This window comes from Centroberyx affinis, unplaced genomic scaffold (genome assembly GCF_046629955.1).
Source record: "Centroberyx affinis isolate AG114_WGS23_722 - 3 ecotype Tasmania unplaced genomic scaffold, CSIRO-AGI_Caff_v1 ptg003015l_1, whole genome shotgun sequence".
Classification (NCBI taxonomy): Eukaryota; Metazoa; Chordata; class Actinopteri; order Beryciformes; family Berycidae; genus Centroberyx; species Centroberyx affinis.
In genome coordinates, this window is record NW_027281113.1 from 536956 (window position 1) to 559444 (window position 22489).

General features: G+C 38.4%; 2 protein-coding genes across 2 annotated transcripts; one reads left to right on the top strand and one right to left on the bottom strand.

The window, feature by feature from the left end:
- The first annotated feature begins 1152 nt into the window (after positions 1–1152).
- Positions 1153–15522, top strand: LOC139659076 (cytochrome P450 3A56-like). The gene is made up of 13 exons (XM_071537298.1): positions 1153–1686; positions 1998–2091; positions 2890–2942; positions 6290–6389; positions 7585–7704; positions 8021–8106; positions 8274–8416; positions 8498–8622; positions 8908–8983; positions 9998–10158; positions 11642–11868; positions 13847–14009; positions 14105–15522. Exons 1-13 carry the CDS (start codon positions 1616–1618, stop codon positions 14177–14179), a joined length of 1494 nt encoding a protein of 497 aa, XP_071393399.1. The 5' UTR covers positions 1153–1615; the 3' UTR covers positions 14180–15522.
- Positions 15523–15784: 262 nt separating this feature from the next.
- LOC139659078 (solute carrier family 22 member 7-like) lies at positions 15785–22273 on the bottom strand. Its single transcript, XM_071537300.1, has 9 exons — positions 21893–22273; positions 21345–21448; positions 20082–20236; positions 19023–19191; positions 18463–18586; positions 17966–18078; positions 17349–17563; positions 16953–17061; positions 15785–15995 (listed from the first exon to the last, which is right to left on the bottom strand). Exons 1-9 carry the CDS (start codon positions 22271–22273, stop codon positions 15785–15787), a joined length of 1581 nt encoding a protein of 526 aa, XP_071393401.1.
- Positions 22274–22489: the final 216 nt, after the last annotated feature.

The window sequence follows — 22489 nt, forward strand, 5'->3', positions numbered from 1 at the left end:
GGGAATCTATACAATTATATCACCATTTATGTCGATGCATATGCGCGAGCTCAGTCCACCTGAAGCCCTCTGTTCTGTCGGGGGAGAGAGAGACAAACAAGCATGGAGGTTTCATCACGCCAAGGGCTTATTTCCGACCTTCCTGAAGTTTCCCGGGGCCACGGTTATGGCCGGTGCTGCTAGCTGGCCGCCGATTTGTTCCCGCTGATCCGGCCAAAATCCGGCTGGGGTCCCGACGACGATGCGCCCCCGGTGTCCGGCGAACAGCGTTTTCGGCACCGATGGGTAACAGAGCGCCTGGCGCTTGGATCGGCAGGATCAATGCGGGCCGTGGGCGCGGTGGAGACGACAGCGGTGGAGAGAGAGACGGGACGCGCTGGAACGATCAGTATGGCTGTATGGACTATTATTCTGTATTAGCAGTCTACAGCCAGGGGTTAACGTGGGCCGGAACGATCCGGAACAGCGTTCTGGCACCTTTGATTAATAAGTAAATAAATCTGATTGGCAGTTTCATACATAATTATGACAAGCGAGTTCACAGGGCTGCCAACTCTCACGCATTGACCGAGAGACTCACGCAATTTACATTTTTCACACGCTCTCACACTACAAGTCTATTTTCTCACGCAGTGAAAAACAAATTCATAACTGATAACGTCGCGACGTGAAAAAAGGAAACTGACAGCAGGACAGACGAGACAGAGCAGCACCGTGCAGCAGAGTTATTCAGACCAGCTGAATAGCGAGAAATATACACAAATTATTATATTATATTATTATATATATTATATTATTATTATATAATTATTATATTGTAATTTATTCCCATGCATGCTGCTCAGAGTAATCTCAGTCAGCGGCTCTTCTGCGTCTCGTTAATATAGAACCTCCTTGGTCTCTCCCTCTCCTCTCGCACCGTGCGCATGCAGGCAGTAGAGAGAGTGAGTTGCTATGGTTACGGGGACGCTGAAACTTTCTCATGATTCCCAATAATAGATTTTTTTTAGGTTAGTATGCCTATGCAAGATCATGAATGTAAGCACCTCAATGCTGAAATCTAGTAATATAACATAATTTTACATTTTTGGTTAACATTATACAGGGTTGCTGTTTCTTGACTTAATCCAAGAGGTTAGGTGGTGTAGAAATGCAGGAAATTTGTTTTAAATTACTATTTTTTTCTGAACCCCCCCTCCGAAACAGGGTTCCCCCACCTGCCAAATCCCACTTTAACCCCTGTCAACAGCGGAGTTAGTTACACCATTGGTCGGCCGTGGCATGTGGCACACTCATACACGGTCCAGCCATATACTAGGTTTTGACCTAGTCTTGTTTGTGGTGGGGCGGGGCTTGTCTGTCAAAAGTATTTTAGAAACATTCCCACAGCTATGTATCAGATAATATAATTTCAGTGTTGTATTTTACCTGAGAGCCAGGAGTTGATCTGATCAGGTGTCACACAATGCCCTTTACTCCCTCCCTCTAAGGTCTGTGCTCCTCCCACCCCCAGGCATGTTTGGAGAGTGACGAAGCTGCTTGTTCTCAAAAGTCATTTCCTCATATTCTCGTGATTTGTGCACAAGTCTCTCTCGGCACAACAGCACAAGCCAGGATGTTTTTCTTGCCTTTTTTTTCAGCAGCCACCTGGACTCTCCTGGTTCTCTGTGTTACTCTACTGTTATTGTGAGTAGTTTCTTTCTCCCGCTTTATTTAGTCGTTTCTGACACTTCTCAAAGCGCTAGGTTGTCTGTTTTTCAATTATCTTTCTTCGTTAAACTGTGGTCATATCTGTCACATATTCATTAATTTGTCTCTCAAGCATATGTCTAACTACTGAGCAACATCATTTTCAAATGGAAAATAAATTAGATTTAGCTTCAAAACAGTCATTTTAGGGTGTCTGCTTCAGAGCGTATTGGCTTGACAGATTGTTTTTTTAGGTCCTGAATGCAACAGTACTGCAACAAGGGTAATTCCTTCTTTTTGTCATATAGGTATGGCATTTGGCCACATAACCTTTTCAAAAAGCTGGGAATTCCTGGACCAAGACCCCTACCTTTTGTGGGAACAATGCTATACGCTTTAAAAGTAAGTGATCATAAATTTCAATTTCATATTCTTCTCCAAATGTCAATGTTGCATGTTAGTAGCTGGCTAGTAGACTGGAATAAAATGCCAACACTTTACACAACCTCTTATATAATGCAACTGTTTTATGACAGGGTGGCTCATTAATCCCAAATGTCAGCTATTTCATGAGGTCTTTTTAATTTTGGACATTGAGGTGTCAACATTAAGTGAGTGGGATAGATGGAACACATTCCTAGGTTGTTGAGGTGTATTTTGTATACTGTAAATAGTTCATAGACTTGACTCTCTGACACAAATAATACATGATTCAGAGTTATGGAGTTCTGACTGAAGACAATCCTCCTTGCAATGTTTCCTGTGTTTCTTCCCCTCTATTGGGTAATAATTACCCAATGGTATTCTATTCTTAAGACCCTGATCAGGACATGTTTATCAAATAAATCCATCCATTTAAACCCATTAAAATATGAGTTTCATTTGCATCAAGGTAACAGGTGTGCAGACGTTTTGTCATCTGAGGATGTTAAAGTTCCCTGGTTGTGCTTAAAGGGTCATACTAGCAGGATTTTCTTATTATGACAGATGTTCATCAATAGTTGTTCAACTGATGTGGAGATTTGATGTAAAGTGAAAGAAAATGTCCCTTTTACTATAACAGGATACACCAGTCCCCATTATAAGGCACAGTAGCCTGCTTGGTCATATTTTTCTTGCCTTATCTACATTTTATGTTTACTTGCTGTTGGAATCTCTACGTACTGTAACTTTGACACTTCTTTCTGAATTGCCCTGTAGGGACTTCTAAGTTTTGACCGTGAGTGCCAAAGCAAGTACGGTGATGTCTGGGGGTAAGTTGCTGCTTAATCCTTCAGGGCCAATCACTGCAGATGACATTGCTAGATAAGTATTGATAAGTATTTAAAGACCATATTCATAAAACAGGGCCGAAGTTGTTCTTGTTTATCTGTTTGGAGTTAATTTTATGATTCTTTTATGCTACAATAACCTCACTCCAGATAGCATTTCTGGCGTGCTCTTCAAGCCACAAAATTAACTTATATTTCAAGTGAATGTTAATTTTGGGACCTTGATAAAATATCAATCATTGTCATGCACCACATTGTAATAAACAGTTATACCCAGTATAAATTCTGACAAGTAGGATTTAAAGGTGGAAAATTAACTTTTCAGATCATTGCTGTCCCTAATGATAATAATAATAATAATAATAATGATAATAATAATAACAGTATAATTTTACTGCATATACTTAAAGGATAAGGCTGGTGTTTTTTAATGCATTGCTTATCGTCAACAAATCCTATGAAAATAACAAAATCAGTAATGATTTTGTTTTGCCAACAAGTCTCGTCCATGTAGCCGGTGCCCAATGAAGCCATGTCCCAGCAGCCATAGAACTCCATTGTATTAAAAAAAACGATTAAAAACACGTCAAAGAGCCATGGCGTTGCTCTGGGCAGCATATTTCATCATCATGATGCACCAGGGCAGCCGACTTTTTCCTCAAACAACTTAATAAGTTGGCTATAGACGCGTTTGCGATCTCAGGAAAGTAGTTCTGTTGCACCGAAAATAGTCCCCGGCGTAATGAAGAATTTGTTCCCATTTGAATTTGATTTGGTAATAACTACAACAGGCTGACTTTTAGTGGCAACAGTTAGCAATTTTTAAAGTTGAAACTATGTCTTTGTGAGCTGTATTTCAAGGTTTTTAGCTTACAATTGGAGCCAATGACATCCGGGTTGAGGGCTAAAAACGGTACGTGGGAAGTCAGAAAGTAACGGGAGTAGAGCAAACGCATTGTTGATTTTGTTATTTTCATAGGATTTGTTGACAGTAAGCAATGCATTAAAAAACACCAGCCTTATCCTTTAAGCCAGCGGTTCCCAAACTTTTTAGGCGACGCACCCCCTTCTACATCCCGACCGGGTTGACGCACCCCCAATCCCCCACACCTTAAAAAAAACAAAAACAACAACAACGCAACATATCCTATTTATAGCCGCATTAAAGGCATCAAATTTAATCATGCACAAATAATCAGAACACACATAACAAAATATTCAAGAGATCGCAACAATGCGCTCTCACATTCAAATGAAACTGAAACTGCAACAAAGTTTCAATAAATTGCAACAAAGTTACACACAAGCGTCACTTTTAAAGAGCAAAGAGGATTTCAGCATTGAGGTACTTACATCCATGATTTTGCATAGGCATACTAACCTAAAAATTTGTTATTGGGAATCGCGAGAAAGTTTCAGAGCGACAGAGACACAGAGCGTCCCCGTAACCATAGCAACTCACTCTCACTCCTGCCTGGTGCACACAGCGCGAGAAGAGAGGAAGAGATGCAGAAGAGCTGCTAACTGAGAATACTCTGAGCAGCATGCATGGGAATAAATTACAATGTAATACATTTGTGTATATTTCTCGCTATTCAGATGGTCTGAATAACTCTCTGCTGCACGGTGCTGTTCTGTCTTCGCGCCGCAACGTTTATGAATTTGTTTTTCACTGCATGAGAAAATGGACTTGTGGCATGAGAGCGTGTGAAAAATGTCAATTGCGTGAGTCTCACGGTCACTGCGTGATAGTTGGCAGCCCTGTGAACTCGCTTGACGTTATTATGTATGAAACTGCCAATCAGATTTGTTTACGGATCGTTCCGGCCCACTTTAACCCCTGCAATTAATCATACATAACATAGCGGTTACGGAAATTAGAACACCAGTAATTTGAATCAAATTGCAATAAAGTTACACACGATCCACCAAGTAAAGAACAAAGAGAATGACACATGCATAGGCTCAGAAACAGATAACATGGACGAACAGAGGATCCCACAAAGAAAATCCCACTTGAAAAAATTACAGTGAAATGGTGTAATTATTACACCATTATACCACCATTACATTTTTCCTCTCACGCACCCCCTAGAGGCAGCTCGCGCACCCCACTTTGGGAATCCCTGCTTTAAGCAATATCACACGAGAGGGAGTGCTGTTGTACTATATATCAGCACGGCTGTGATTCGGTCGTTCAGATACATCCGTGGTGATATAGAGTACAACGGCACGCCTCGAGTGTGATATTGCTTTTATACAACAGTTGTATAAACAAAGGTATTTATCAAGTAATGGTAATTTGAGACAACAGATGATTTTTGTCTGTTATTTGTCTCCGCCAACAAAAAACAGTTCCCTCAGGATTCCACTACCAAGTGTTGTCAAGCAACAGGTAAACTGTTTCCCGACTGCAGCTAGCTGCTTTGAGGTTTGCACAGACAAATTCATCTTACTTTCTTCCCAATCGTCGTCCTCTGATGACCGGTCATAATTAAGGTCAATGTATCCATATCGCTGTCGTTACTAGGTGCGAATAAAGTTAGAGTTTTGTGTAGCCGTGTATTGGGAATATCTGGTAAGCATTTGTTTGTTGTACAACACTGTATTGTCTGCTAGAAGTGCTAACCAGCTGGTTAGTGAGCTAGCCAGCTGCTCAGTTAACGTCATTTATCCTCACATGAAGTGCTCCAGGCAGCGCTGTTTCCACAAACAAACGCTATTTGTGAACGCAGCCTAATCAAGGTTATATTAGAACACCTGTGAAGCGGAGTGATATGTATAGTAAAAAAAAGTCCCAGTGCTGTTAATGCCTCTTGTCCAATCAAATTACTTGACCGGAACTAACTGTTGTATAAAGGTCAATAAACAATTTATAAATTCAAAGTGCAGTACATTCATTGGTCATATTTAACAAGCATACTGTTTTATGCCTTGATCAAGAGCTCTGACAATCAATTTGAGAAATGCATGTTACCATTAACAGCTCATATCTCTGTTAAGATCACATTTGGCATAGGCTGTTGCATATCCCAAAATATTCTGAATATTGCCATGGAAGCAGAACTTACACACACAACTTACACTGACTACAAAAACTAACTAACTAAATGTAAGTGTTTACATCGCTCAGTGTCTTCTGGTTTATAGGAGTTTACAGCATAGGTCATTGTAAACAGGATATGGCATTTGTGTGAAAAGTTATTCCCGCCACAGAAAGCTCTGTATGCAAGGCCTGTAAGTAGATGTTTGTTACAAATTAGGTATCAACATAGACCTTTTTTAGTAGCTAATACTTTATACTGTGATATTTTTGTGTTTATGCACAGATTGTTTGACGCACGTCAACCAATGTTAATGGTGGCAGACCCTGAGATGATTAAAGCCATTTTTGTGAAGGAGTGCTACTCAGTGTTTACCAACCGCAGGGTAAGAGAGCAATCATACTTCAGTATGTGATGTGTGCTTGTGTCTCCATCTTGTGGACTAGTTTTGGCTGGTGTCCCAATGTTACCATATACCAGGGTATTTGAAACATGTCAAGGAATATTCTTTTTTCTTTTCTTTCTTTCTTTTTATTTCAAAAGAAAGTGTACACTAACCAGCACCAATGTTTAAACACACAAACATAATAGTACACTAATTATCCACATCCCCATCCCCTCCAAAGGTAAAAATTGTGATATTTGGTCCAAGAACAGCTTAAAATTTGGAGGAGATTCCTTTTCCAAAATACAAGAATACATTTCTTAGCAGAATATGTTATAGTGATTAATATTCTGCATGGAGTCTCTGTCCATTGCCAATAGTAGTTGCAGCTTGAGCATGAATTACACTTTTATGCAGCCAAGAAACACACTTTGGGGGGTCACGTGTAACACCCACCCAGATGGTGAAGGAAATTAAAAAGAAATGCTACTTAAAGTCAGATGATATAAGAAAACCAGATGATTTGGGCTAAGTTGCACACAAGCAGGAAGAGGGATCAGTATCACCACAGGGTGCATTTTGTGTCTTCACTGTAAATCAATCCTGAGTTATTATTTTGAGTTATTATTTTGAAATGCTCTGTTTATATTGGTTATTATCATGAACCTAGTGACATGGGTTGCAAATTTTTTTAACAGTCCAGCACTTAGTCCATAGTCTAAGAGGAATACCATTCAAAATATTCATGTACATATTATTCATATGGCCTGAGGGCAGTCAGTATTTGATCAATGATGCTTGCAAAACTACAAATTGGAGAACGAAGACTCACCTGTGATTTCAATGAAGATGTATAACCATGAGCAACTCCACGGGAAATGACAAGTTTGGCCTCATTAAATTATGCTCAGCTTTTGTCCTACCCAAATGAGCTGTATGGTTCCAGCTATGAAGCAGAAAATACCCTTATTCTCAGATAATCATCTTCTGATCACAGTCACTTTTTCTTGTTTCTAATTAGTTCAAGACAGAGATATGCATTGGTGTTGTAAGGGGTTACATTATGGGGCAGACAAAATCTGTTCTCTGCTTTGGCTCTCAGAAACATTAGAGGATGTATAAAACTCTCCTGTATCACAACTACAAACATCTAACATTCAGTGGTCTTTCCTCTTAATTGTACTCATGTTCACAGGATACTGGTACTGAGCTGACGGGGCCTATGGCAGATGCAATTACAGTAGTTAAAGATGAAAGGTGGAAAAGAATGCGGAGTACTATATCTCCATGCTTTACCAGCGGGAGGCTGAAACAGGTAATTATCAGGGTCCAGCAAGGTCCATTCTTATTAAATATTCAGGCCTACTTAAAATACGTGAAATAGTAAGGCATGTCATTCTATACAGTATATACAGTATATATATGTGTGTGTGTGTGTGTGTTATTTATTTATATATATATATGTATATATATATAAACATATTCCTTCCTACATATTTACCCCCAATAATTATAGGGCAATTTTGTATCTATGATTTGTGGCACCAATGACAGAAGTAAATGTGTACAGTTGTTTTTTGATTTGTTTGATTTGATATCACACATTAAAGTACAATGCTTCTTTTTTAAAGGTCTTTCCCGTTGTAGAGCGCTATGCAGACCGACTCATTAGGAGCCTAGGACAAAGAAATTTGGATGAATCTGTCGATATTAAAAAGTATGTTGCCAACCTGTTACACACAACCATATGATTACATTGTTCCTCATGACAATAAATGAACATGGAATACAACATCAAATTATTTCACTTCACCATATCCAGTTTCTTCCATTTAACCCCCTTATCTTTAACAAGAAAGCTGCATTTTTGTTTTTCTGTTGTAGGTTTGTGGCGCCCTACAGTTTAGACGTTGTGACCAGTGCATCTTTCAGCGTTGATGCAGACTCTATAAACAATCCAGATGATCCTCTTATTGTTCATCTCAAGAAGATTCTCAATTTCAGAATGTGGCCTTTTTTTATAATACGTATGCACTTGTATTATTATTACTATTATTGTATGAGCATTTTGGTTGAAACCCTCAAATAACACTTTATTCTCCTTTCAGTGGCTTTTCCCTTCACTGTCCGCCTGTTTAAGCTCTTGGATATTGGAATGATGGCCAAAGACAGTGTGAATTACTTCTACAACATTATCAAGAGATTTAAAGAACAGCATCATGCAGATGAATCTGTAAGCTTTTCATCTATTCCAACTGCATATACATTACAGAACAAGCTATGAATCGCAAGCCACAGCCTCTGTGGGGTGAAAAAGGTTCAACTTAAAAATATACTATTTTTCTGTTGTTCTTTACCCACACCTTCAAATGAATCCTACTGCATTTTAAAATCATATTAATAAGCTATGTAGCAAACTTGCAGGCCATGAATACAACTTTCTGAATGTATGAGGGTTGAAGTATATGCACTTTTTTGTAACTTGTGTTGGATGTTGAATATTCTCTGTGCTGTCTAGATTCGAGCAGACTTCTTGCAGCTGATGATTCAGAACGAGATCCCAGACATACAAAATGGTGAACAGCCAAGTAAAGGTATAGTTTCATGACGCTTTCATCACTGTGGTAATTCATAGAGGCCTAATAAGCTATTACTTTCTATAAATATCCTTGTAATGTACAGTTTAACAAATTTTAGCCCAGTACTGTCAGGGAGGTGCAGTGTCATTTCTGTAGTGTTATGGCCACTCATTAAAGCCATAAGAACAATGGAAGACCACACAGTTAGGATTGAGTTAAGATAGCCTAAGTGTTCAATTTTAGGCACCATTTTATTTTCAATTAATTTATTTCTCTTGGCCACAATATTTGTAGTCACTGTGTCACCTGTCCTGGTGCCACATCCTATCTGAAAAGGCCTTTACTGACACAAAGTGCTAGGTGTCCCAAAATTTTCTCCACCTTCAGCAATCTGAGGTTGTTTTATTAGGCCCTCCAAATGCAATCAGATTCGGCATTACCTTGGCAGTCTATCAGCTAATGCTACATCCACTGCTAGAAATCTGGATGTTCTGTTTGACCCAGATCTACGCTTTAAGAACCACGTCAAGAAAAAGTTGTTCAGGCTTGCCCCCAGTTGAGAACCATCTCTAAAAGGTTAGACTTTTAACCAGATCCAGGCAGAGTGGTCATATCACCCCTATCCTGGCCTCACTACACTGGCTACCTGAGAAATTTAGAATAGATTTTTAAATTTTACTGACCACCTTCAAGACACTCGCTGGATTAGCACCAACCTATATCTCATACCTTTTAATTTCCTTTGAGCCAAACCACAGCCTCAGATCTTCAGGCAGGAGTCTCCTAGTTGTCTCCACAGTCCAAACTAAAAAATAAAGGTGACTGTGCCTTCTCAGTTAGAGCACCTGTACTGTGGGACAATCTGCCTGAGGAAATCAGATCTGCTACCTCAGTCTTCTTTTATACGATTGCCTTTTCTTTGATGTTTTTGTTATTGCTTTCTGTTGGGGGGGGGGGGTGATAATAGTAATAACAATTATTATTATTATTATTATTATTGTTATTTAACTTTATTTTATTTTTGTGCAGGTTTGACTGATCATGAGATCCTTTCCCAGGCCTTTATTTTCATCTTTGGTGGCTATGAGACCAACAGTACCACTCTGACTTACATCCTTTATAATCTGGCAACCAACCCTGATGCATTGCAGACCTTGCAGGAAGAGATAGATGTCAACCTACCAAGAGATGTAATTCTGCCTGTGATTTGCTGCTGTTTGTATCTTGGTCTGCTCCTGCTATCTATGGGCCGCCTCCTATAGCTGAAGCCAAGCTGATTAGTGATGCAAAGTTTGGCTCTTTTATGAGATTCGGTTATTTATGAGTCACTCAGTGAAAAGATTCATTCAGTTGATTCTTCCATTCAGTTGATTCAGTTGGCCATTATGTGAGGGTGAGAGAGAGAAGACTCCCGGAGAAGTAGACAACAGAGTGTCTCTCATTCAATGAGAACTGTGTAGGCTCAATCAATGAGAAGTGATCGTGTAGATTAGAAGAACCAAGCGCATTTATTTCTCCATCGCTTGTCGACTTATATAACATTACAAAAGTAGGAAATGTTACAAATAACTGAACTAAAATAAATAGGTTGGGCCAAATAAAAAGCGAGTATGAATAAAAAAACAACACAGAAGTGAAATAGGAAATATTAGAGACTTCCAGGTCATATGGATCCCATGCTGTGCATATTCCAGATTTCATTTTTTTTAAATCTGCACACACTTGAGCTCTACACTTAATTCAAAGAAACATTTTAGCAGTTGAATGGTGAGTAAAACAAATAAATATAAAACATGTTTATTTTCATAAATATGCAAACAAAATATATGATTAGGGTGCACACAGTAGTTTAAGATGTAGCCTAAATGACTGCTTCTCTAACAATAAGTTTGTGGAATAAGCAAAATTATTTACTAGGTGGAGGAATGCAAAGTGCTAATTAGTCAGCTCGCTAGTAGAATTACTCACATCTGACTGCATATTCGGTTGTAGTGTAAACATCGTGCTGCAGTGCACACTGCAAGGGTTAGCCCAGAAGCTGCTGACTCGCTTACTCACTCAACAGCAACGAGTCGAGAGGAAGAGCCTGTTTGCGACAACTCAATTTCCTCAACCCGCTCACAGCTCCTTTCGTTCGCAAATCGAGACTTGATTCTTGAATGGCTGCATGTGGTGCTGCGGAGCCGTGAACGAACGACTTGGCGGACTGAGTCCTGAGTCCCAGTTCCATATGTAGAGTTGTTGGCACAAAGAAATTGTTCACAAATCTTCCATCACAGATCTTCCAATACAACAGCTGATGTCAGACTTACCACACACCTCTGTCTTTTACACACTGAAGAACGCAACTGGTTTCATATTGCCTGGAGAATTTCCTAAAGCCTTTGTACACGGTCCAAATGATCAGATCGCTGAATGACATTTTAACTTTGTGACTGTGACACGTGTGTGTATTTTATGTTTACAATGCAATATCAATAGTTCAGCTTGGTCCCAGGTTCATGTAACAGTTTTTACACTTGACAGATATTATCAGCTGTCAATTATAGTTAAAAAGAGGACATCGGAGACATAAGGTTTCTGCTACACACAGCCAATATTAAATTTTTATATAGTTCTTATCCTTATCTGCTTGTGTTTGTGTTTGATGCCTACTCTACCTTTTGCCTCTAGGCTCCCACTTCATATGAGGGTCTGATGGGTCTACAGTACCTGGACCAGGTGATATGCGAGTCAATGCGTGTAATTCCCTCTGCACCTCGGCTTGAGAGGATGTGCAAAAAAACTATCCAAATCAACGGCATCACCATCCCTGAAGGAATCATGGTTGGAGTCCCTGTGTCCATGCTACACAAAGACCCGCGCTACTGGAGTGCGCCTGAGCTCTTCAGACCAGAGAGGTATCATACTGCATTGTGTTTTGCTTTTAGCTATTACGTAATGGAATCACTGAGAAAGAGCCTCCTCATTAGGCCGGCGTTACAAGGTGAAACTCTTCACGCAACTTGCGTTAGTAAGTTGGGTGAAGATGCACCTTTACTGTTACACAATGCAATTCAAATGCAATCCAAACTACACGCAGCAACACGCTCTACAATAGTTTAAATGGTGGAAAGTCATGTTTTACATTGTTTACATTTTGTGTTGACATTAAATTTAAAAGTAAGTGATTCAGCATGTTATCTCTTCGCTGTGGTGTAATAACATAACATAAGCTATGTCCACAGTTAGCGGTTAAGCTAACGCCAGCTAATGTTCACTGCCAAGTTGGGTAATATATAATGTAATACATAATAAGGTAGTATATATAATGTACTACCTGGAATACGACAATATTTAAATGTAAATTTAATCCACAGACCTTCAAAATACTGGATGCCTGATTTATTTTTCTTGGATGTAGGCTACAGTCACAAGCTGTATGCCATCCATTGTTTTTCTTTGTTACTCTATCAGCTGGCCGTAGTAGAGCTGGCCCAACTGAAGGTCACGTGACATGATATCAGTGTTTTGATTGGCTGTTGCATGAACCAAGTGCAAAAAGTTAAAACAGTTTCAACTTGATGCAACCAGGTTGCGCGTAACGTCAACAAACAGTAAACAGTGTATACAAATTATATAAAGTATTTTAAAAAAAAAACAGTACAGAGTGTATACACAAACAAACACAGTCAAAAATAAAATAAAATAAATAATAATAATAATAAAATAAAATAAATAAATACATAATAATAAATAAATAAATAAAAATAAAAATAGGACACATACAGAACATATACAGTATACAGTATAAATATAATTCAATGTACAAAGCTGCTTTACATGGTGATTATCGACATCTTACATTAGGTATAACCTAGTTGTTGAAGCAAAGAACCAAGAGGATATTTATTGCCTAGCCTCAACATAATCAATGAAGGGTTGCCATGTCTTATGGAACTTCTCAATGGAACCACGTAGAGTGAATCTGAGTTTTTCCAGTTTAAGGTGTTGCATAACATCTTTAATCAACATAGTGTAAGTGGGAGGCTGTGCCTGTTTCCAGTCCAGGTTGCACATAACTTTTAAGTTAGTTGCAGTTGCATATTAATGATGCCTCTGTTTTGATTGGCTAATCGTTTCAAGAGTGAAACATGAGACACCAAAGCGCCGGCAGAAGAGGCAGCGACAGGTAGGGAAAACTGTCCGCTAATAAAAAATGACAACCGCTCAACCGCTTTGAAAAAAATGCTTTGTTAGTCAATTATTTCTTACAAAAATGATAATGAGCGAAACTTTGTGACGCCACAAAGTTACGGAAGTCCAAACGGCTCATTTAGAGGCTCGCTTTTCTAATATGGATTGTGTGGATTTAGTTGGTGACCGTGCCTTTTGATACTTTCACGATGTTTAGATAGCACATCCAACTCCTTTATAATAAAAGAAAAAAAAGAAAAGAAAAAAATATATAATAAAATGAGGAGCTTTATTAGGGATTAAATATGTATTTACCAACAAAGAATTGTTCAAAAGTGTGTTCAAATGAATCATAATCACATATTGATATTGTCATTCATGTTTTTTATGTATCTTGTTTACTATGTAAAGCGTCTTTGAGTATTTCGAAAAGCGCTATACAAATAAAATGTGTTATCATTATTATTATTATTTTTATTATTATGATTATTATTATTATTATCATAGCCTTTGCTGTGCAGTTCTGTTTCACACCCTAACAAAGGGTATGATGGCTATGATGCTGAAATGCGTAGTTTTCAGTAGAAAATTATTGTTCTAGTATACATACGCAGCTCTACTCTCCTAATGGGGACTTAACTATTTTAACAGTGTGTGTCTAATATGTGTTCATGTGGTATGTGTGTCTGTCTGTATTTGCAGGTTCAGTAAAGACAGTGGGGAGGAAGTGAACCCATATGTGTATATGCCGTTTGGGCTTGGTCCTCGTAACTGTGTTGGGATGCGCTTCGCTGTCATGGTGATGAAGATGGTTCTTGTGCGTCTCCTGCAGAGTTACAATGTGGAAACCTGCAAAGACACTGTGGTAAGCCTAACAGTACACACACACATATTCATGTGAATTCACATTGTTGGACTGTTTTGTCATGTCACTATTTTTACATCTTTTTTTTCCTTTAGCTTCCTTTGGAGTTTAATCTAATGTTCCAGCCCAAACAGCCAATCAAGCTGAAGTTTGTTCCCAGAGAGCAGTAACCAAGGAGGAGCATCTCTAAATACATCTTGCTTCTGAAATCCTGTCTAATACACCATTTCCAGTTTGCTGTCTTTATGATGTATGGTATTTTATATGTATGGTGTTATTCTCTGTGTACCTCAATGAGATGAAACTGCAGCATAGTAATGTTAAGCTTTTTAAATATGCTGATGACATGGCTTTACTCGGTCTATTCTGTAAGGATGATGATGATGACTCTGATGAACATTGGTGTAAATCCAGCTCCTTGCTAATCAATGTTGACAAAACAAAGGAGTCTGTGGACACGGTTGGCTGTTTTAAGTATCTAGGAACATACATTGACAACAAATTGAGTTTCACAGACAATGTTGATTTCATTTGCAAGAAAGCCAGTCAAGGACTGTTTTTAATTAGAAAAGGGGTTTGGGGTCAGTCACTGTTCTGGAAACAGCGTGTCAGCCTAATAGAGAGTATCCTTGTATTCAATATCTCTGTCTGGTATGGAAATTTGACAATGGCAAATAAAAAAAAAAAAGCTAGCCAGGATCATCAAAATGGCAGGGAAGATAGTAGGCCGTCAGCAAAAGTCCCTGGAGGAGTTTGAGCTCCTCCCCTTAGGACGCTACAGAACACCCCTGGCAAACAAAAGGATAGACAAGGGATCTTTTGTAATGCAATTCATTTAATTAACAAGCTGATTTGATGTAATTTGTTTTTATGTTTTTGTTTTATTTTATGAAATTTTGTTTTAACAATAAAGCTGTATTGTATTGTATTGTACCTGCTGACAGTATGGCACTGTTTAGAGTTTAAGATTATACTGTAAAACTTGCTTCTGCCTTAGCCATTTGTGAATTTTCTTTAAATGGACACACTCCAATGTAGATGAACCAAAAAAGTGTATTTTATTCACTCTGCTTCCAAACAATAAATTGCCTTCAAATTTACATTGTATCTTGATGTTTACAAACCACACCAATGCATATCGAAGCTTTTGACCAAGATTCCCAATGAGGTTTGCTACTCCACACTGTGCTCACAACATCTAGTATCTGTTGCTACCATGCACAAAGGCAAGCCAAGAGTCATGGTATGATATCCATCAGCACAGAAACATCTCTTCACTGATGTATGTCTGTTGTGCTCTCTGATCCCAGCATAACGTCTGTCTTCTCCATGGAGTGAGAAGAGATGTGATTTCTTCTGAAATTATGTAAAAGGACATAGCAGCAATTTGGATAATTTTATTTGCCATACTATATCTGCATTGATTCTGTGTATAAACTGTACAATCTGTCAATCTCTTTTAGCTTTTGACCACTTATGTTTGAAGAACCCCGGTAATTTTTGTAAAACTAGATTAATTGTATTTACACACATTACAAATATAAATAAACCTTTTGCAACCTCAAAATGTTTAGCTTTCATTTTACCTCAGAAAATTAATATTAAATTTGGTTTTTTTTTATTCAATCCAACACATGTAAACAAAGTCAACTGTGGGGTGACTGTTTCAATACAGCCAGCATATTTTCATTCCAGACAGGTTCTTTAAGCCAAGCGATTCAAAATAGTACTAACTAGAAAAAAGCTTGATGAGTCTTCCTATTTAAATCAAATTTTTACCTTGGATGTTCAATGTCCTCAATCGTCTCTGGCAGCCTTTCATTGAGTGTTTCTGGAAGGAGCAAAGACACTAGGCCAGATAAAATGGCAACAGAGCAGATGATGACCTCTGGAAGATATTTCCACACATCCTCCAACAGAAGAACGAGTGGTGCTATTGAGACACCAAGACGACTCGTGAAACTGGTGTAGCCCATCCCGTTTTGCCTAGTAAGATAAGGGGGAAAACAGTAAATCAGAGGAATTTACATAGTGAGATACTTTAGGAAGAACTGTTTTGTATTTCTGTTAGGAATCATTCACGTCATAGCTCAACCATTTATGCAAATAGAGATGGCAATACAGTTTGACTTGGTGGTATGGTCCTACTCTTGGGAATGCTCCCTGCTGCAGCATAACACATAGAATACACATGATAAATAAGATGCAGCAAGCATTGCAATAATCCCCATGGGGATTAATTTAGTTTAAGTAAAGACCCTCCAGGTTGCAAACAAACAGAGCAGAACTAAAGCAGGTGGAGGCTGGGGTGGAGGAAACTCTTGCAAATAACAGCAGCAACCATGCAGCAGAAGCACATAACAGTGTTCAGTGTGGATGTGAGTGTGAAGGCCTCTAAATAGACAACCAAATCAGTGCAGTGAGATGCGGTAGGTGTGGCAGCAGTCAGCTGACACAGCACATGTCCTGCCAGAAGTAGGTCATTAGTCCTCTATAGCCATTAAATAAACTGTCTGTAGCCCTATCTGAGGAAAAGGCTCAGGATCTTTAGAGGCCTGCTATTGATCACTAATCAACATCCTTTTTATGATATTGAAAGAGTTTTCATGCCTGAGTTTTTGTTTTTGAGAAATTGACAGGGACAATTAAAATGAAGCACAAAGCAAAGCTGATAAAGTATTCTCTTCTTTTTGCATGATAGCCCTGCTAGTCTCACATTAAACTCCTATGGAATAATGCAGCCAATCTATTTAATTAGTCCAATGTCATAAACAGTGGACCAGATAGGATTTAGCACAACAGGCCTGTTGGAAGTGACATACACCAATTAGGCTACAACTTAACAGAGGATCCTTTGCTGAAAATGAAATAAAAATCTAGATGGTGGATTTAGTGTATGGTGACAATGTAGTGACTTCATGAAAACGCATGGCAGTGACTGACCTTACAACTGTGGGGTAAAGTTCAGTTGTGTAGAGAAAGACAGTAGTGAAGGAAGCTTCTGATAGTCCTTTCCCTAGAATGGCCACAGCAGAACGGACATGCCACAAACCTACATAGAACAAGTATAGTTATAGCAAGAAGATGTAAAGATGTGTTTAGACCATCAAAACATTCAAATTAATTTCAAATTGAAATGAAAATATAAAGATAGATGTAGAAAATGACTGCTTGTGTGTATGGCACATATACACCAAAAAGAGCATGTTTAAGTACTCACAAACCATGTAAAGGTCTGCCTCAATAAAACATGAAGCCTCTTCTGTAAATTGTAACTGAAGGATATCATAGTATTGATGGCAGATTTAATACAAAATCATTTAAGACATGTAATATAACCTTTTGGAACAAAGATGTTTATAGCAATGCAGGTTCCTGTAAGTAAAAGTGTGCCTGCTTGGCACTTTCTCCGTCCAATGATGTTGAGAAGACAATAGGTCGTAATCTTGGCAGGCACTTCAATGGCAGAATAGATGAAGTGGGTGAGGTAGATGTTCAAGCCAAATCCAGTTATGTTCAGGCTGATTCCATAGTATGTTGAGGCTACTCCATACCTGCAAAGTAAGACAGCTGTAATAAAAACCAAACTGATACTTTTTATGTTACAGCTTGCATTTGCCCCTCTCTTTCAACTTTCTCTTGTATCGGGATTTTTAACCAGGAAATCCACTATAAAGCCTCACTGTCCTGTACTCACTGTCCTGTACTGTTGATGCTGGTGCCTATTTAAAGGCCTGTAAAACAGTAGAGGCCAAATGAATGTCTCCAATCAGTGTGACAAATTACCTCTGTGGAGAAAGATACTTTTTTTTTTGTAATTTAACAAGCAAATACCATGAGGAATGACCAAGCTTTGGATATTCTTGAAGCCAGCAGAAGTGATTGATATTTGTGTCATACAGTAGGCTAAATTGTATATTTATAATTATAGATGGTTTTTAGAGGGGGATACCCACCACACAATCCCAGTCAGTAGAGATAATTTTCTCATCTTTGGGGTCTTGATTAGATCAAGGTAAGAGTAGTTGTTTTTTTTCTGGTTTTCCAAGATCTCTATATTGGACAATGTCTGTGTTTTGGTAGAGAAATCAAGTTAGTGATATGTGCATCCAGAGCATTGCCTCATTACAGTCAAAAAGCCACAGTACAGTCTGAATTGTAATAGGAAAGTTACAAGTAAGATTTTTACTTCCCCATAGTACAAAATGACCATAATACATCTGTGGGGGGTTGATTGGGTTGTCGATTAATAGTAATAATCAAGAGGTTGATGGTCATAGGTGGTCAAGAGGTCATAGGTTAGTTAATACCCCTTTAAAAATGCAAAAATATAAATGAGACCAAATAATCCAGTTTGTGTCATTCTGCAGGATCAGCTAGCTAAGTAGCTAACCAACGTGATAGCATTGAAAATACTGCTTCAAATGAAGTCAATTATCAAACTGCAACTTACCTCCAATTTGAATTTAGATGACATTTTTTGTCTCTTGTTGAATCGAGCACATTTATCAAGGTAAAACTGTGCCCTTTCCACTTTACCATTGGCTAAAAGCCACCGGGCAGATTCTGGAGTCCACCTACAATTACAATCAATATATGAGGGGACACATTAATTAGGGCCTAATTCTAATAATATTTTTTGAGAAAATCCTACACATGGAGTTTCATTCCAAATTGCTACATCCTGATTTTGGAAAAATTTTACTACATTACATTAAATGAATCGAACAAATGAAGCAAACTATTTTGTCAGCAGAGATCTTAAGATGACTAATAACTTAGCAGTAAAACATAATGTGCTTTATTTTCATGCATCATCATTCTGTAAGAAAAGTAATACTTTTTTATAATTGGGGACAGCTCATTTTGAAACAAAATGCTTCACATTTAGATCCATTGAGCTCAAAAGGGCAAAATAGGAATTTACAGTGTTGATTTCTTGCAAAACAACAGTACATAACCGTCAAGTCATCCTAGTAAGCTATAAGGAGATATGAAAGATGCTTCTCTTACCACCAAGTCAAAACTGCAAAACCCAGAGGGGCGGTAACAGTCATGATCAGCATCCGCCAGTCATTCACCAGATAGGCAAAACCTGCCAGCAGCATGTTACCTATAGACCAGGCCAGGCTGCCGGTCACACCTATGAGTGACCGATGACGAACGTCAACCCACTCGATGCCTTGATGGGGAGTAAAGGGAAAAACTGGATCAAAAGATATACATTTTACTGTACGTAAATGGATATTTTGCATTTTACAGTTGGATTTCATTTTGTTTTCACTGGTACTGCCTGAATTTTGGTAGAAATATTCCTAACTCATCTTCACTGACCTGAAATCAGATCAGAAAAGCCTGTGCAAAGTACACAGTTATCCTGAACAGATCTGTTCAGGATAACTGTGTACAGTTTGAGCCTGCCCACCCATCTAGTATGTTTGGCAGATATTTGACTCGTATCACAAAATATTCAGTGAACCAAAAAAAAACAAAAGGAGTCTGATCAAAGAAAATTGAATGGCTTTCAGCATGATGATGCTACTTACACCTTAAACACACCATTTTGGAAATAATAATTAATGATGCAAAACTGTAAATGTGTCAGCCTTCATAAAGAAAATGTATATTTGGATATACTTTCACTTCATGAAGTTGGTGGCAGTGAAAACAGTTCCAGGATACAGAAAATGTTTCTTTGGTATATTTAAAAGAAATAAAGGTTTGTGATCTAGATGGTTCATGTTTGAAGTAGCCATATGGAATTTAAATGAGTGGTTTATTTAAATAAATACAAATAGACCAGTCAATAAACCCAAGAGGACTTTAATTACTGTACCTTTGAAACAATGGATGCCAGTAATTGTGACAACAAGTTATTGTAAAATAAGGTTGGGGGGGGGGGGGGGGGGGGGGGGGGATTGAAAAATACACTGATTAAAGTAGTTTTCAAAACGTTTCTGAACACAGTATATAGCTCAGGACTCATGTTGTTCATGGCGTATCTTTGCCAAGGGAGTCAATGATGTAATTCTGGAGAGCGCTGTATGTAGCTTGGCATGTGAAACTACTTACTGAGAACCACTGAGGTTATGCTGATTCCTACAATTCCAAAACCAGTGAGGAATCTCAACGCTGTAAACAGGGAGTATGAGTTTGCGAATGCGCTTGAGAAGCCAAACACAATTGTCATAATGTAAGAGGCCAAGAGAGTGCTTTTCCTGCCAAATCTGGAAGACAGTATATGGAAAATTCAAGACAGTAAATAAAAATAAACAGGAAGATGGAGATTTGTGAGTGACATATGCAATAGGCCCTTTTCACATCTTCATGGCAACAGCATACGCGTTGAGAAACCGGTACATTACAACTTCCTGTTGCGTTATAAATCACTCGACAAACTGCCCAAAATGAACACTGGTGAAGTGCAAAGACTTGCTGACCTGTTTTCATTGACTACAAGGCCACAAGTTCTTCACCTAAAGTTACCTCTTTGGTTATGAAGGTGAGTTTTAGCTTCAGTTTCTCCTCGTCTGCTGTCATTCTCTTGGCAGTCATTTGCATAACGTTACTACATGATGTATGTAGTGCTAGTAACCATAACAATTTTGTTGTTTTTGTTGTCTTTGTTGGATTGGTTTGTCAACAAGTCGCAAAAAGAAAGTTGCCACAGGAATTTGTGATGCACCTGTTTCTCAACATGGAAACTGTTACCATGACAATGAGTATTTTCCAGAAAGCTCCTGCAAAGCCTTCACTTAATGCAAGTGTTATTCTAAACACTTTTATTAACTAAATTAAAATGAACATAAAGACGGAAATTTGTGATTGATATTCTAAAAACCTTATAAGTAAAGGCTTTACAGGCGCACTGAGATCAAATCAGGTAAATGGTAGTTCACATTTTCTTCATCATGTGTATTCACCATTTTTTTTTAAGTTAGGCATCACAGATGCTAAAGTACTTAAGTAGATGTTTTTCACTCTACTCCACTTAGCACTTCTCAGGATGCATGTGCACTCATTTCCCTAATTTGCACACTCAGCCATTTAACACCTTGCAATTGATTTGATGGTTCAAATGACATTGATTAGAATGACCCCAGTTTTCTCACATTAAATCAATTTTGTATTTTATGCTTCACTGTTTGAATGAAAGTTTACGTGTAAAGGAAGACATTTCTGCATAAAAGTGACAAAATATCATTCTCTGATGTAAAATCAATGGATAAGGCCTGATCAATCTTTTGTTTAAGACAGTGGGCCACATAATGCAACATAGCACATTTTATATCAAAGTGATGCTACAGATTGTAAGAGACATTTCCATCCACATACTTATCACAGAAGGCTCCACAAGCTATTGCGCCAAACATCACTCCAAGAAAGAAGACTGTGCCTGTGGCTTTATTCATGCTTTTTCTATCACAGACAAGGTCCCACTAGGAAAGAAGAGCAGCACAGAAGAAAAATGTACTTACTAATGGCCAAGCTCTCAAGAGTCTTTAAGTCCCAGTTTATTCTTATACAAAAAAGTCAGTCAAAACAATCCCAGACTCCAGTATCTCTAGGGAGTACAGTGAAACTAGAATTACAATTAATATGGATTATATGCATTTTGATGTAATATGACACAAAAAAACTTCATTGACTAATGTTAATGCTATTATTTTAGCTTAGTGCATACAAATATGTGTTCATATTTGTATCCCTTATGGTTCATCTGAACTTCGGACCTCTAAACTTACTACTTTTCAAACATGTGTTCAAACATGTGTCAGTAAAATCCAGTGGGGAGAATCTTATGGGTTGCAAGTCAATACCCTTTTATTTGTACCTGCACACAAAATTTACTACTTGATGCAATATAATCTCAGTCATTTTACCTCTGTCGCCAAGGTAGAGGTGAAGGTCGAGTTATCATAAACCCATCCTCTCTGACACTGAACTGTAGGCATGTAGGTTCCATTGGACACATTGGATAGGAGCTGGAACTGCGGCTCTGCAAACATCTCACAGGATTTTGGACTCCCATCTTCTTGTACAGGAAGGCTGACAGCCAGCTTCTCCTCCTGAGTTAAAGTTCTGAAAAGTTCCCCATCGTCCAGTTTGCTGATGTCACAGCGGTGAGGAGGCACCGCACCAATAAAGTTACTCAGCAAGAAGTGGCATGGCAGAACTATTCGAGGGGCGCAGAGTATTACGATGATGACTATTTGAAAAGGCCCAAAACCATCAATTTCCTCCAGAATATTCTCAAACTTCATCTTCAAACTGCATACGGATTCTGCAAAACAGAATAATATTTGCAACAAAACCTACAATAAATGGACAGTGTGGCTGACTTAGAGGCACAAGGGAATAATCTGAAATTACTCACCTGTCGAGAAAATTGATTGAGGGTCTTATTCAAACAGGGTGAATAACAAATGCTAAAATGCTCCTCAGTGTCGCACAAGGTTGTCTCTGTTGAAAAGCCTGCA

What these genes read in the sequence shown, in the direction of transcription:
- LOC139659076 (XM_071537298.1), top strand. Translation starts at nt 1,616, where the DNA reads ATGTTTTTCTTGCCTTTTTTTTCAGCAGCCACCTGGACTCTCCTGGTT. An exon ending in CAATGCTATACGCTTTAAAA is followed by an intron (nt 2,092 to 2,889) that starts GTAAGTGATCAT and finishes ATTGCCCTGTAG; the next exon opens with GGACTTCTAAGTTTTGACCG. An exon ending in TGGTGAACAGCCAAGTAAAG is followed by an intron (nt 8,984 to 9,997) that starts GTATAGTTTCAT and finishes ATTTTTGTGCAG; the next exon opens with GTTTGACTGATCATGAGATC.
- LOC139659078 (XM_071537300.1), bottom strand. Translation starts at nt 22,273, where the DNA reads ATGAAGTTTGAGAATATTCTGGAGGAAATTGATGGTTTTGGGCCTTTT. An exon ending in CATAACCTCAGTGGTTCTCA is followed by an intron (nt 19,192 to 20,081) that starts GTAAGTAGTTTC and finishes CTCCCCATCAAG; the next exon opens with GCATCGAGTGGGTTGACGTT. An exon ending in CTTTACCCCACAGTTGTAAG is followed by an intron (nt 15,996 to 16,952) that starts GTCAGTCACTGC and finishes TTATCTTACTAG; the next exon opens with GCAAAACGGGATGGGCTACA.